Source organism: Barbus barbus (genome assembly GCF_936440315.1).
Source record: "Barbus barbus genome assembly, chromosome: 3".
NCBI lineage: Eukaryota > Metazoa > Chordata > Actinopteri > Cypriniformes > Cyprinidae > Barbus > Barbus barbus.
The window spans coordinates 41,704,655-41,717,058 of NC_136731.1; the positions used below are offsets into that span (position 1 = coordinate 41,704,655).

The 12,404-nt window shown below is 39.4% G+C and overlaps 1 protein-coding gene across 1 annotated transcript; it reads right to left on the minus strand.

Annotated features, from left to right (window-relative positions):
- Positions 1-582: 582 nt before the first annotated feature.
- On the minus strand, positions 583-7,199 carry LOC306850806 (tripartite motif-containing protein 16-like). Its single transcript, XM_079386698.1, has 7 exons — positions 7,076-7,199; positions 4,911-5,496; positions 4,621-4,716; positions 4,124-4,357; positions 2,302-2,449; positions 2,156-2,215; positions 583-2,022 (listed from the first exon to the last, which is right to left on the minus strand). Exons 2-7 carry the CDS (start codon positions 5,454-5,456, stop codon positions 1,415-1,417), a joined length of 1,692 nt encoding a protein of 563 aa, XP_079242824.1. The 5' UTR covers positions 5,457-5,496; positions 7,076-7,199; the 3' UTR covers positions 583-1,414.
- Positions 7,200-12,404: the final 5,205 nt, after the last annotated feature.

Below are 12,404 nucleotides of genomic sequence, written 5' to 3' on the forward strand. Positions count from 1 at the left end.
ACATGTCCCAGTCGACGTCATCAAGCGCCGCCTGCAGCATAGTCTCTGAGTGGGAGGACCAGCGCGTCACTACTCTCTGCACCGGAGGTTCCTGACCGAGCCTTTGTTTGTATCCCGGTGTTAGAAAAATGGCGGCATGGTCCGATTTGCCAAAAGCCGGTAGTGAGCGGGCTTTGTAGGCATCCTTGAACTGAGTGTAGCAATGATCCAGTGTGTTTGGTCCTCTAGTTGGACAGGATACGTGTTGATGGAAGTCACACGTATCCTGATTTTAAGACATGTTTGCAGTGTTTTGGTAGATGTAGTTTATTGTGTTAGTGTATTATTGTAATTTGAAAATTAGTGTTATAGAGTTTAGTTTGCAATGTGGGATTTTGAGCATGAAATTAACTGTTTTGTCAGTTGTATGTTGTAGGTGTGTTGGTGCATTAAGAGTCTAGGAGAATTGTTAGAAGTACTGAAAATAATGTCATAGCGATCATAAAAAAATGTAAATAGCCTACTTCCTGGTTTTCAGTGTGTAAACAAAATGGGCATGTCTCAAAGATGAGTGTGATGATGAAACACAGAGAGAAAAGAGAAACAAAATCTTTATTTTTATTTATTTATTTATTTTCAAATGATCGATTGGAGAGCATTACTGAACTGCTATTATTATACTTAAAACATTTAAAATATATTATTTCTAGGCGTAAAAAATACTATTGAAAATCATAAAAGCAGATCATCTTGACCACAGTTGATCACAGCTGACATTTCGGCAAAATATGAAAATACATTTGAAATATTTTAGAATGGAAAATGCTGAATTACATATTCTATGTGAATCTATGTATTTTGAAAATGTAGTTAAATCACTTAGTAATCCTCAGTCAATGCAATACATGTAATTGCACATACATACATATTAACTACACAATGCTAAATTTTTACCTGAAGGAATGTCATAATAATAACAGACTATGAACTGAGATTAAAATGATAAAAAATGTATCATAAACAAATGTTCACATATCAATGATTACATATCAATCATAATACAAATCTAAAACATCCAAAATAAATGTATAAATCAAATATATATATATATATATATATATTACTAAATCATGATTAATGAGAGCATAACCATTTAATAAATCTTTTGAGAAGAGGTTTAATGTAGAAAAAGTGGTGGAAATTTACCCTGTGCTACACTCTACTGACCTTTTGCATTTTTTAATAGTTCAGTTCATTTATGGTATTAATTTATGTTTTTTAATCCACCTTATTTTTCACGAGATGTGAGCTGCCATTTGTAACTTACATGTGTTTGGCTTCGTGCATCATTCACATCCAGTTACTTTACTTGTAGACAAGCCAGTTATACTGCTTTATATTGCAAACTTTTAGTTGCTATCATGTTATTTTAATTTCACCAGGTTGTCTCTTCAAGAGGAAGCCTCACACGTCCATAAAGACAGCTTTCTTCTGCGTTGCTAAATAAGGTGGATACTTGGTCTTTTTTCAGCTCTATGATCCTGGCAGATGAACCGGCTCCAACCTTAAACGCAGGGTATACGGGTTCAGTGAAAGTGGTCTGGACTCTGTGAAGGAGAGTCATTGTGTCAGAAACGCTGTAGAAGGACAGCGTCCCTGCTCTGTGATCCAGATACACTCCTATTCTAGAGGCAACAGGGATTGGGACTTTTACTTGAGCATGAATAAAACCGAATTTCTGCAGATAATAACCCAGTCTCCATGACATTTTGTTGAAGCCAAGTGCACAGTCATCTGTGCTTCCTTTACGTCTAATTCCTATGTAACAAACTCCTACAGCCCATTCATCCCCACTGCACTCCACCTCCCAGTAAAAGCGACCATACAAACCGTCTCTAGACAAGATATAGGGACGCTCATTAAACCGCTCTGGTTGATCAGGATATTGCTGAGTTTTATCTGAAGATGATATTTTCCTGTTGTTTTCTGTCAGTTTGAGTTGTTCATGTGCAGTGTTTAGATCCAAGTGAAGCTCACAGAAATCTGAGGAGGAGAAATGGACAAAAAACAAATGTTGAACAAAGTGCATTTTGGTTCCAAAATGGTTACACTGTAACACATGTATTGATACTTATCAGTTAATAAACCGTTACCATTCAAGAAACCTTACACTTACATTGCAAGAAATCATTCAAGGTCTTTGGATCTGGAGGGTTTGTAACATAGACATTTGACACTGAAGAGACAAAACAAAACAAGCGTATTTGTTGGACTAACCCTACAGTTTATGAATGGTGATATAACATATCAAAATATTCAGACCTTCTCTGGATATTCTGGCTGTTTGTTGTTGACAGACGTCCTCCAAAACCTCCTTAAACATTGAGATTGAAATGTCTTTAAAAAACAGGTGAGTGTGTTGAGTGATGCCGCCTTCAAATGTGGGTAAAACACACACCGACTGGCAGCTCTGAAAGGAGAAAAATACAGTATTGTAATGTAAAAGACACTGAAAAATGTGAAACGGTGAGTAAGTATAGAAACATGGTAGTATACAGTGATGAAATACTGGGGCTGTGATGTTGGTGCAGTGTTTAGGGATATCGTGAAGTCGTGAACCTTTTGTTGTCAAGTATGGTGACCCATACTCGAAATTGGTGCTCTGCGTTTAACCCATCCAAGTGCACACACACACGCACACGCACACGCACACACATACACATACACCCGGAGCAGTGGGCAGCCATTTATGCTGCAGCGCCCGGGGAGCAGTTGGGGGTTCGGTGCCTTGCTCAAGGGCACCTCAGTCGTGGTATTGAGGGTGGAGAGAGCGCTGGACATTCACTCCCCCCACCTACAATTCCTGCCGGCCGGGGGCTCGAACTCGCAACCTTTCGATTACGAGTCCGACTCTCTAACCATTCCCCTATCCAGTTGTAATAAAAAATATTCAACCCCATTGCAAATCAGGTTTATTGGCAAAATTGCTTTCAGCTGTTTGCAATGAACAAATCAAACCAAAGTAATCAAAATTGCTCATCACAGTGAATGTTTCAAGTGGTTTCCCCAAATTTATTTATTTTATTCTCAAAATTCAACCCCTTCATGGCAAGCATCTTTAGCACTTAGTAGAGCACCCTTGTGCTGGTATGAAGTGCTGCAAAGCCCAACATCATCTGGCAACATTCCTAAGGAATCTTAGCCCATTCCTCACGAACAATCGCCTCCATAACATGTTGCAACCACTTTCTTCAAATCCCACCAGATATTTTCTATCGGGTTCAAGTCAGGTGACTGTGATGGTCACTAGAATCTTCCGACTTCTTCTACCAAGCCTTGGTGGAATTTGAAACATGCTTGGAATCTTTATTGTGTTGGAAGGTCCAGTGGCGCCTAAGCTTCAGCTTCCTCACAGACGGTATGATATTTTGTCCTTGGATTTCCTGATACTTAAATAAATCCATCTTGCCTCCTGCATATTGCAGGTTTCCAGTGCCAGAGGATGCAAAGCAGCCCCAGAGCATCACGCGTAACTGTAGGCCTGAGCGTTCTTTTCAGTGTGTGCTTCATTCTTCTTCCTCCAGATATACTGTTGATCCATAGAGCCGAAAATTCAAGTTTTGTCTCATTGCTCCACAGAACAGACTTCTTTGAGCAAACTGGAGCTAACTTTTCTTGTGCTTTTGGGTCAGTAGTGGTGTATGTCTTTGAGTTCTGGCATGGAAACCATGGACATGAGCATAGACAGAGAGGCCATCTCATTTCTAATATCTTCATGTCTTCTCCCGATGTTCAAGCAAGTGACATTTGTTGTGAAATGTCTGAAAACCAAATTTCATCATCTGCCGTTTCAAGGCATTTGCTAAGCTAAACTAAATACTGGCATGTGTGGAATGTGCTGTACAAATAAATTTGACATGCTTTAATAAATTTGTGGAAAAATGTCAAATGTTCCATGGTTGCAAAGTAACATTTAATTGCAAACCTATTATTTATTTTGTAAACAAAGCTTTGTGCTTCACTTGTATCATAATAATCAACAGCATTCACATACAAAAAAAAAGTGTTTTGGTGTACCACTCAGACACTGCTGTGGGACGGTTGTCAAGTTGACCAGCACAGCCCAAGAAATGACTTTCATTACCTTCAGACAAGGGATCGGGTCATCAGTACTCAGAAGCTTCTCTATCTTGGTTTGTCTGTTTCTGAGATCTGTCAGTTCTTGATCCAGATGTTTGTGAAGTTCCTCTGCTCGACCAATCTCAGTCTTCTCCTGAGCTCCAATCTGCTCTATAATCTCAGAGTGTTTCTTCTCAAGAGAGCAGATGAGCTCAGTGAAGACTTTCTCAACGTCCTCCATGGTCTCTAGTGCTGAACTCTGTTGGTGACGGAAAGATGTGAACATGCAGATCATTGTTGTGACTCATTTTGGCACAATAAATGCAATTATGTGAGCATTTTTTGACAAGCAGTCAAATTAAGCTGCTTCTCAGTGTAAGCAGACAATAAACAAGTGTTTTTCAGGCTCCATGTCCCAATAAGAACACTTTCTATTTTTGGAGCTTAAAACCCATTGGTCACTGTCTACCTATTTGTGTGTCAAACAAACTTTAAACCTCAAGAAGACATAAAGAAACCTACTGTAAGAAGCTTCACAGCGTCATTGAGTTCCTGCTGACCTCTCTCTCGCTCCTGGATCAGCTTTTGACATGACACCTCTGTCTCCTTTAACTCTTCCTGAGGATGTTCACATACAAAATTAATAAAACAGTTATGCACATAAATAAGCCCTTTCCATTCTGGTAAAGGGGTGTAACCAGGTGAATTGAAATGTCTAAATAAAAGCAAGATAATACAAAATAAGAGTAAGAACAATAACAATTATTATTAAAAATTTATGCTTTTTTTTTTTTTATTATTCTTGATATTACCTTTTTACTAGTCCATTCTGAATCCACAGACACCACACTGTGTCCTTTATGATTATCAGTACACAAAAAACAAATGCACTGATGGTCATCCTGACAGTACATCTCCAGAAGTTTCCCATGACTAATGCAGATGTTCTCCTGAATGTTTCTGGAGGCTTCGACTAGTTTGTGCTTCATAAACGCAGGAGATTGATAGTGAGGCTGCAGGTGAGTTTGACAGAAGGAGGCTAAGCACTGCAGACAGTACTTCACAGCTCTGTTCTTCTCTGTAGTGCAAACATCACAGTCCACAGCAGCCGTTGGTAGGGATGTCTTATGCAGCGTCTCCAATATCTCAGCTATCAGAGTGTTCTTCTTCAGTAGAGGTCTCTGACTGAAGCTTTCTCTGCACTGGGGACAGCGGTACGGCAGCCCCTGCTCCTTCTGGTCCCAGCAGACAGTAATACAGTTCATACAGTAACTGTGTCCACAGGGAATCGTCACCGGCTCCTTCAGTCCATCTAAACAGATTGGACAGCTGAACTGATCCACAAACCGACTCGCCATTTCTTTGAAGTGAAGCTTGACTTCTGTCTTGTAATAAGAGCTGTTTTGCCAAGAAAAGCAACAATATTTAATTAAATACTTAATCAAAAGTATGGATATTGCCAAGATTTTACCTCTTTTTAAAATTGTACAATTTTGTCATGGTTTGAAAGTTTAGAAAAAAAAATCTATTACATAAATACAATATAGCAAGATCTCAAGCAGTATTTTATCATGTTACTGTACAGCCCTAAACTCCCTTGCACAAATTAACCATGGTTTTACTATGAATAAAACCAAAAATCATGGTTATTGTAGTAACAAAATAACCATGGTTTTGCTACAACAAACATAGTTTAACTATGGTATGTGTGTGGTTGTACAAATGCTGTAATAAATAAATTAATCAAATAAAGTAAAAAACAAAACATGGTTTTACTATAATAAAACCATGGTTAATTTTCATAAGGGCTGCTCCAAACCATTAGGCCAAGTTGTACTGGTTTCACTTTCATCTGATTTCCATTGTTCCTGTTAAATAACTGAAAATCACATGTTTTCAGAGAATCGTGATCAGCGAAAAATGAATCCTCACGTTCTTTCCAGTCACGTGAATTCTTCCCTTTTAGCTGCATTTACATATGCCAGGGGTCTTGTTGTTGTTGTTGTTGTGGATGGTCTTTAAAACAGGGCTATCCATACTGTTATCAGCACATGTTGAAGTATATTTGTCTCTTGTCTCTCAGAGAATATGCGCAGCGTTAGAAAACTCCATCAGTTTTTTTTTACTTTCACTTTCTGTTTGACTGAAGTTAAGATGTTCACCGGCATAACTATTGCGCAAAGTTTGCACCTTGCTTTTGTGATATCCATTGGCTCGCCTGCATGGTTTAAAACATAAATATTTCCAGTATTGCGTTGTAACTGCAACCCCCCATGCATATGTATCTTAAACGCAGGGATGCATGAAAGAGGAATAACTCGGTATGCCGCGCTGTCTGAAACACGTGTCTGGCTTGTGCGCGCTTCGGGTCTGTGCCAGTACAGCGCGCAAGGGACGAATTGAGTTCTGTTTCTTCTTCTCGTGGTTTTAAATAGCTTGAACGTGTAAATTGGCTAATTGATCTGTGAATCACACGCAGCTGGTCCGTATATCACGGATCAACTGCGATCCGTTTAAAGCCCTAGCCATGACAGATCAGAGCAATCTTTTATTTACTAATTTAAAATGAAATCGTCAAATTTCTACTCGATATCAGTCGCATACAACACAAATACAGAATAATTAGTAAAATCATGTATGCACAATAAATAACAGAGCGTCATATCTATACACATTTCCCCCAAAACTTTCTCGCGACCCGGTGGTTGGGGACCTCTGACGTAGGCTATTGTACAGTTAATGAAAATTAAAATTGTATTGGGATGTCATAACAAATGTCAGTAGACCAGGAAGATTTTTATAGGAGCAGTTCCTTCAAGGGTTTCCTAACAGCCTCAACTCTATGATCAGCTTATGCTTAGAGAAACACAGTCCAGTACAAGTAACAGGAATATAAACGCTCAGTAGATGCATAATATATAATTACGATTTCTGATTAAAAGCAGACAGCGTAATAAAGTCATTATTAAGTTCCTACCTTGTCAGAAATACAACTCAAATATGATTTGCTTTGCCCCAAAAGAACAGCGGTGTTGCTCTATTACAGAGGTTGAATCACTAGTGGGAAATATGTTTCATTTCTCTTGAATTCAAGAGTGATATGAAACTGAGAGAGAAAGAGAAGTCTTTTTTTTTTCCCCCATATGTACAATTCAAAAAAGAAAGGAACAAAACAAAAAAGTTGGTGATTTACATTTTTTGTTGGTGTACAAGCAGCAGAGTCAGCAGACCCGAGGTGTCCAGATTTTTCAGCTGTGTGAACTGCTATTACAATCTATCAGACTGGCTGCTCCATTCAACGCTTATCAAAGACCAGATGGAGTGCAAGCATAGCTGCAGTTAAACATTGTTGCAAACCTCTGGACACCATCCTTGCTAAGTGCAGTTTAACCAATGAAGCAAGATCGGAGGCTAAAACAGTACTTCTTATCTTCAGTACTTCAAAGTCATACTTCTTCTCATTGTATGGGAAAAAAAATCCTGCAGTCCACCAAGGACAGAAATCAAAATTCTGCAATCAGGGAAAATTTCAGTGGAAGTTGACAGCATACAGGCACTGAAAGAAGAGATGGAAGTTTTGTGTAACTCATGGAATAATCTTTTTGCAGAAGCCTCCCTCATTGCAAAAGCTATGGATGTCCTCAAGGCAGGCAGGCAGACAGACAGACAGATAGAAATAAAGTTCTTACGTCAATAATACAAATGCAAATATTACTGAGATGACTTCTACATGTAACTAGAAAATAGAAAATATACGTTCAACAGTGCAGTGTAGTAATAATGATAAAATAATGTTAGTGTAGATGCACGAAGAAGAATATTTATGATGTATGGTGCATAATGTAGAAATAACTCTCCAGTAGGGGACGCCAGTTCACCAACAATGTGGAGAAAAACAAACTAGCCAAGTAGTCCACTCTTTTTAAAGACACATTAAAGGGTTACTCCACCCCAAAATGAAAATATTGTCATTAATCACTTACCCCCATGTCGTTCCAAACTCGTAAAAGCTTCGTTCGTCTTCGGAACACAGTTTGAGATGTTTTAGATGAAAACCGGGAGGTTTGTGACTGTCCGTCCCATTGACTGCCAAACAATTACCACTGTCAAGGCCCAGAAAAGTATGAAAATAGTCCATCTGCCATCAGTGGTTCAATCTGAATTTTATGAAGCGATGAGAATACTTTTTGTATGCAAAGAAAATAAAAAATAACAACTTTTTTTCAACAATTTGTCTGCTCTGTGTCTCCCGAAGACAAACTAAGCTTTTACGGGTTTGGAACGACATGGGGGTAAGTGATTAATGACAAAATTTTCATTTTGGGATGGAGTAAACCTTTAACCTTACTTATCACAAGATTTGACAGCAAACAGTCGTAGCTTACTTGATGATTATGAAACTTTTCGGCGAATATCATTTACACACACTGGCACTGTGACACAGCTTACACTAGTGTGTTCTTAAAATAACAACCTAATGCATTATTATGTTTTATAACATATTTTTTAATTAATTGATTAATTATTGTGATAGCTTCAATATAAATATAACGATAATTAGCAGGTTTTGCCTTTTCCTTTGCAATCATAACAGTCATTCTCACTCATGTACAGTGGAACCATAATCTTCTTGAAGATGCTCTGGATTTTTATCATCCTTAGTCCAGTTAGTTGTTATGGATAATGGTTTGTATGAGTTTTTGAGGAGAAAAGAATAAACTGAAGCAGAAATAACAAAATTATCAATGGGGAGAAAATACAATGTTGATTTTAATGAAAAACAAAAATCTGGTTTACCAGATTAGTGGCAATGAATCAGATGTTGTTTGGTCAAAGAATATTGTGTGAAGCAATCAAGAGCAAATGTATGAGCAGCATTTATTGTTGTTTTCAAAGTTCATTATACAGTATATATTTTGGTGGCTCCACAAGGGATACATAATTAATTTTATTAGACACAGAACAGGTGTTCGAGAATGATACATCAGAGATGTATATGTTTGATTTCATAGCCCGATGCTGGGCATTTAAAGAAAGAGGAAATCATTTGTTCAAATGCTACCCTTTGATCACTGACTTAAGCATTTTCAAGAAAAGCAAAATTGCTTATTTATTTTCAGGCAGACAGAAAGTATCCACACTGTTATTTTCCACACATTTCAGACATTCCATTCCATCACTTATTCTCTTACACCGATAAAGAGGCACTATCTCATTAATCTTTAGAAATTCTGCTAGCAGATCATTATTTCTGTCCTTCTGCCAAATCTCTTCGAAGACCAATGCATTAATTCCCTCTTTTCTTGTATTTATCCAGTTTGAAAGGCCATTCAAAATATTGTCTTTCCCTCTAATGCATGTTTTCACACAAGGTGAGTTGTAGGAATAGAACGCTACACAGCTATTCTGATCTGCCTGCTCTAGAAGTTTGTCCATGGGAGATTCACCTAAAGGATAGAGCAGAACATGCTCAGAATGTTCCTTTGTGGTAAGATCTGGCCTTGCAGCAATGACATTGCGTGAGTCTGTGCAGAGTAAACATTTCTGTCCTTTATTGAGCCCATCTTTTACATGTCTTGCATCTTCATTGCTGAACACTTTCTGGATATCAGCATGCTCATCTGTACAATGAGCACGTGGAACAGAGATTGCTATTGCATACTGAGCATCTCTTTTCTTCATGGTTTTTGGCTGGACTCTGGAGACATACAATTTTCTCAATTTAACATTATATCACAATTTAGAAAACTAAAATCAGTGCATTTACCTTCCTAATAATGCAACTTTCATATCAACTTTTCTATCATGCAACAATTTTTACATGAAATTTAGCGATTTAATATGTTGATTTTAGTTGTACAAATACAATACACTTACTTGTCACCAAAGTACTTGATGATTTTAGCAAGGGCAGTGGGGTTCACATCCCTCTCAGTGCTTTGAACACCCAGATTAAGCAGGACGATGAGTAGGCCTACACTCAATGGAACCAGGGATGCCTTCGGGTAAAAAAAAAATATATAAATAAAACTCTACACCAGTGCTTCTCAAAGTCCGGACTCCGGTCCGGATCCGGACCCGGACGGAATTCAATCCGGACCCGCTTCTATTTCATATTTCAAGAACACTAATTATATTTCCTACTTTGATAAACGCACGTTAAACTTGTAAATCATTTATTTATTCTTATTTTTTTATGTCTTTTGGAGAAGGTCCGAAATTGCAGGCGAGATATTGAAACTTTTCCTTCATGACATTTGTTGTCATCATGACATCCAGTGAGCGTATGACGTTTGACGTAATCGGGCGACATTTCACCGCTAATATTTAAATTTTTTTGTTTTGTTTTGTTGTCCGTTTTCTTCAGAAAAGCTTTGATGTCAATTTTCATTTGGTCTTTCCTGTAATGGCTGATAAAGTAGCGCTTATTTGATTACAGTCATTACCGGGGAAACGGCTATATATCACGCTCCAACAGCGCCTCCTGCTGGCAGAGAATCAACTTGCATTTGCTAGTCTGCGGGAAACACTGGTGTCTGTCAGCAAACATAAACAAAAAAGCATGCTTCAGAACTGTTTTGAGAAGGTGCTTAAGTTTTGAGCCATGTATTATTACTATGAATTAGGCTACTACTACTACTATTACTATCTTGTGCCCTGCAATAACCATTTTCGCAAACTCTCTTTTGATATAAAGGGAAAAAAAGAGAAAATCGGCCCAAAAAATCTGCATCATATATCGGCCATAGGCTGCCCTGATTTCTAAATATCGGCATTGGCCAGAGAAAAAACATTATAGGTCGACTTCTACTGCTGACACTTAAATTAATTGTTTTGCCACTTTTGCACTTGTTATTAAAGTATTTTGAATGCAAAGGGAACCTTTTTTTTTAAATGAGTGTTTATTTGTTATATGTTATGCATGTTTATTAAAAACACGTTTTGTAATAACCAATTGTTCCGGACCTTTGACACTGATGAAAATTCAGATTTGGACCTTTGAATGTAGACTTTGAGAACCCCTGTTCTACACAGTTTCACAGTATGTCTGGTTTTAGTACTCTTCTCATAAATCACAATTTCAAGCCCATAACTGGCTTTGACTATGGCTGTCACGGTTTATGAATCCATTGTGTTCTTCATGTCACGTGTACTTGTGTAGGTCTGTGTGTTACATGTCTCCTTGTGTTTCTGGTAATTGTCATTGTTCTGATTTGGTTTAGCCCTCATTATTTTGTATCCCCGTCACCTGTTCTCATTACCCTCTCCAGCTGCTGCTCATCTTCTCTTGGCTACTTTACCTCACTGCAATCTCTCCTGTTTGTCAGATCGTTGTTTGATGTCAGTGGATTGTTTCATCGTGTGTTCGTCCTTGGAAACTCTGGTTTGTCTTGTCTTGATTATCGTGTCTTTGGATGTTCTACGTTGGATCACTCTTCACCATTCATCACCACGCTGACCATCAAAGTCCCTGCTCCACCTACCCATCCGAGAGACTTCATTCATCTTTTCTGTTCATTTCTGCCATTGCACCGTCTGTCAATAAACTGGTTACTTGCATCTTTGTTTCCATCATCCTTGTGTTTCATAACAGAACGATCTGACCAACATGGAAGCAGCAAGTTCCAACCCTTCCATGTTGGAGGAGTTCATTCGGGCCAGCGTCTCTCGGATGGACGCTCAGGAGAAGAGCATGAGTGAGTCAGGACAGGCCATTCGTGCTCTTGTGGTGCAGGTGTCCGAGCTCACCCAACGAGTTCAACAGCTACAGGTTCCCGCTGCGCCGCCCACACCGCCCGCTCCCCTCGCACCATCCAGCGCCGCCTACCAGTCAGAGCCCCGATTACCAACTCCGGAGCTCTACAGTGGTGAGCCGAACTTTTGCCGAGCTTTCCTCACTCGTTGCTCCATGCACTTTTCATTACAGACGAGGACCTTTGCCACCGAGGAGAGCAAGGTGGCATTCATGCTCACCCTGTTGACTGGGAAGGCAGCATTATGGGGAACAGCGGTGTGGGAGAACCAGGATCCATGCTGCGCCTCGTTCCAAACACTCTCCGCCGAGAGGGTGTTTGACCGCGTGGTCGCCGGGAGAGAGGCCGCGCGGGTCCTGGCGGATCTCAGACAGGGGGAGAGATCCGTCTCCGATTTTTCCATTGAGTTCCGGACCTTGGCGGCAGAGTGTCAGTGGAACGAGGAGACGCAGTGGGACATGTTCCTGCATGGGCTGGCTGATCGCGTCCAGAACGAGATCTACGCCCTGGATCTACCCGCTACCCTCAACGGACTCATCGACCTGGCACTGC

Coding starts and splice junctions, on each gene's coding strand:
- LOC306850806 (XM_079386698.1), bottom strand. CDS start 5,456: ATGGCGAGTCGGTTTGTGGATCAGTTCAGCTGTCCAATCTGTTTAGAT. Junction 4,717..4,910: donor CAGAATGGACTAGTAAAAAG/GTAATATCAAGA, acceptor GAACATCCTCAG/GAAGAGTTAAAGGAGACAGA. Junction 2,216..2,301: donor AGCCAGAATATCCAGAGAAG/GTCTGAATATTT, acceptor TTGTCTCTTCAG/TGTCAAATGTCTATGTTACA.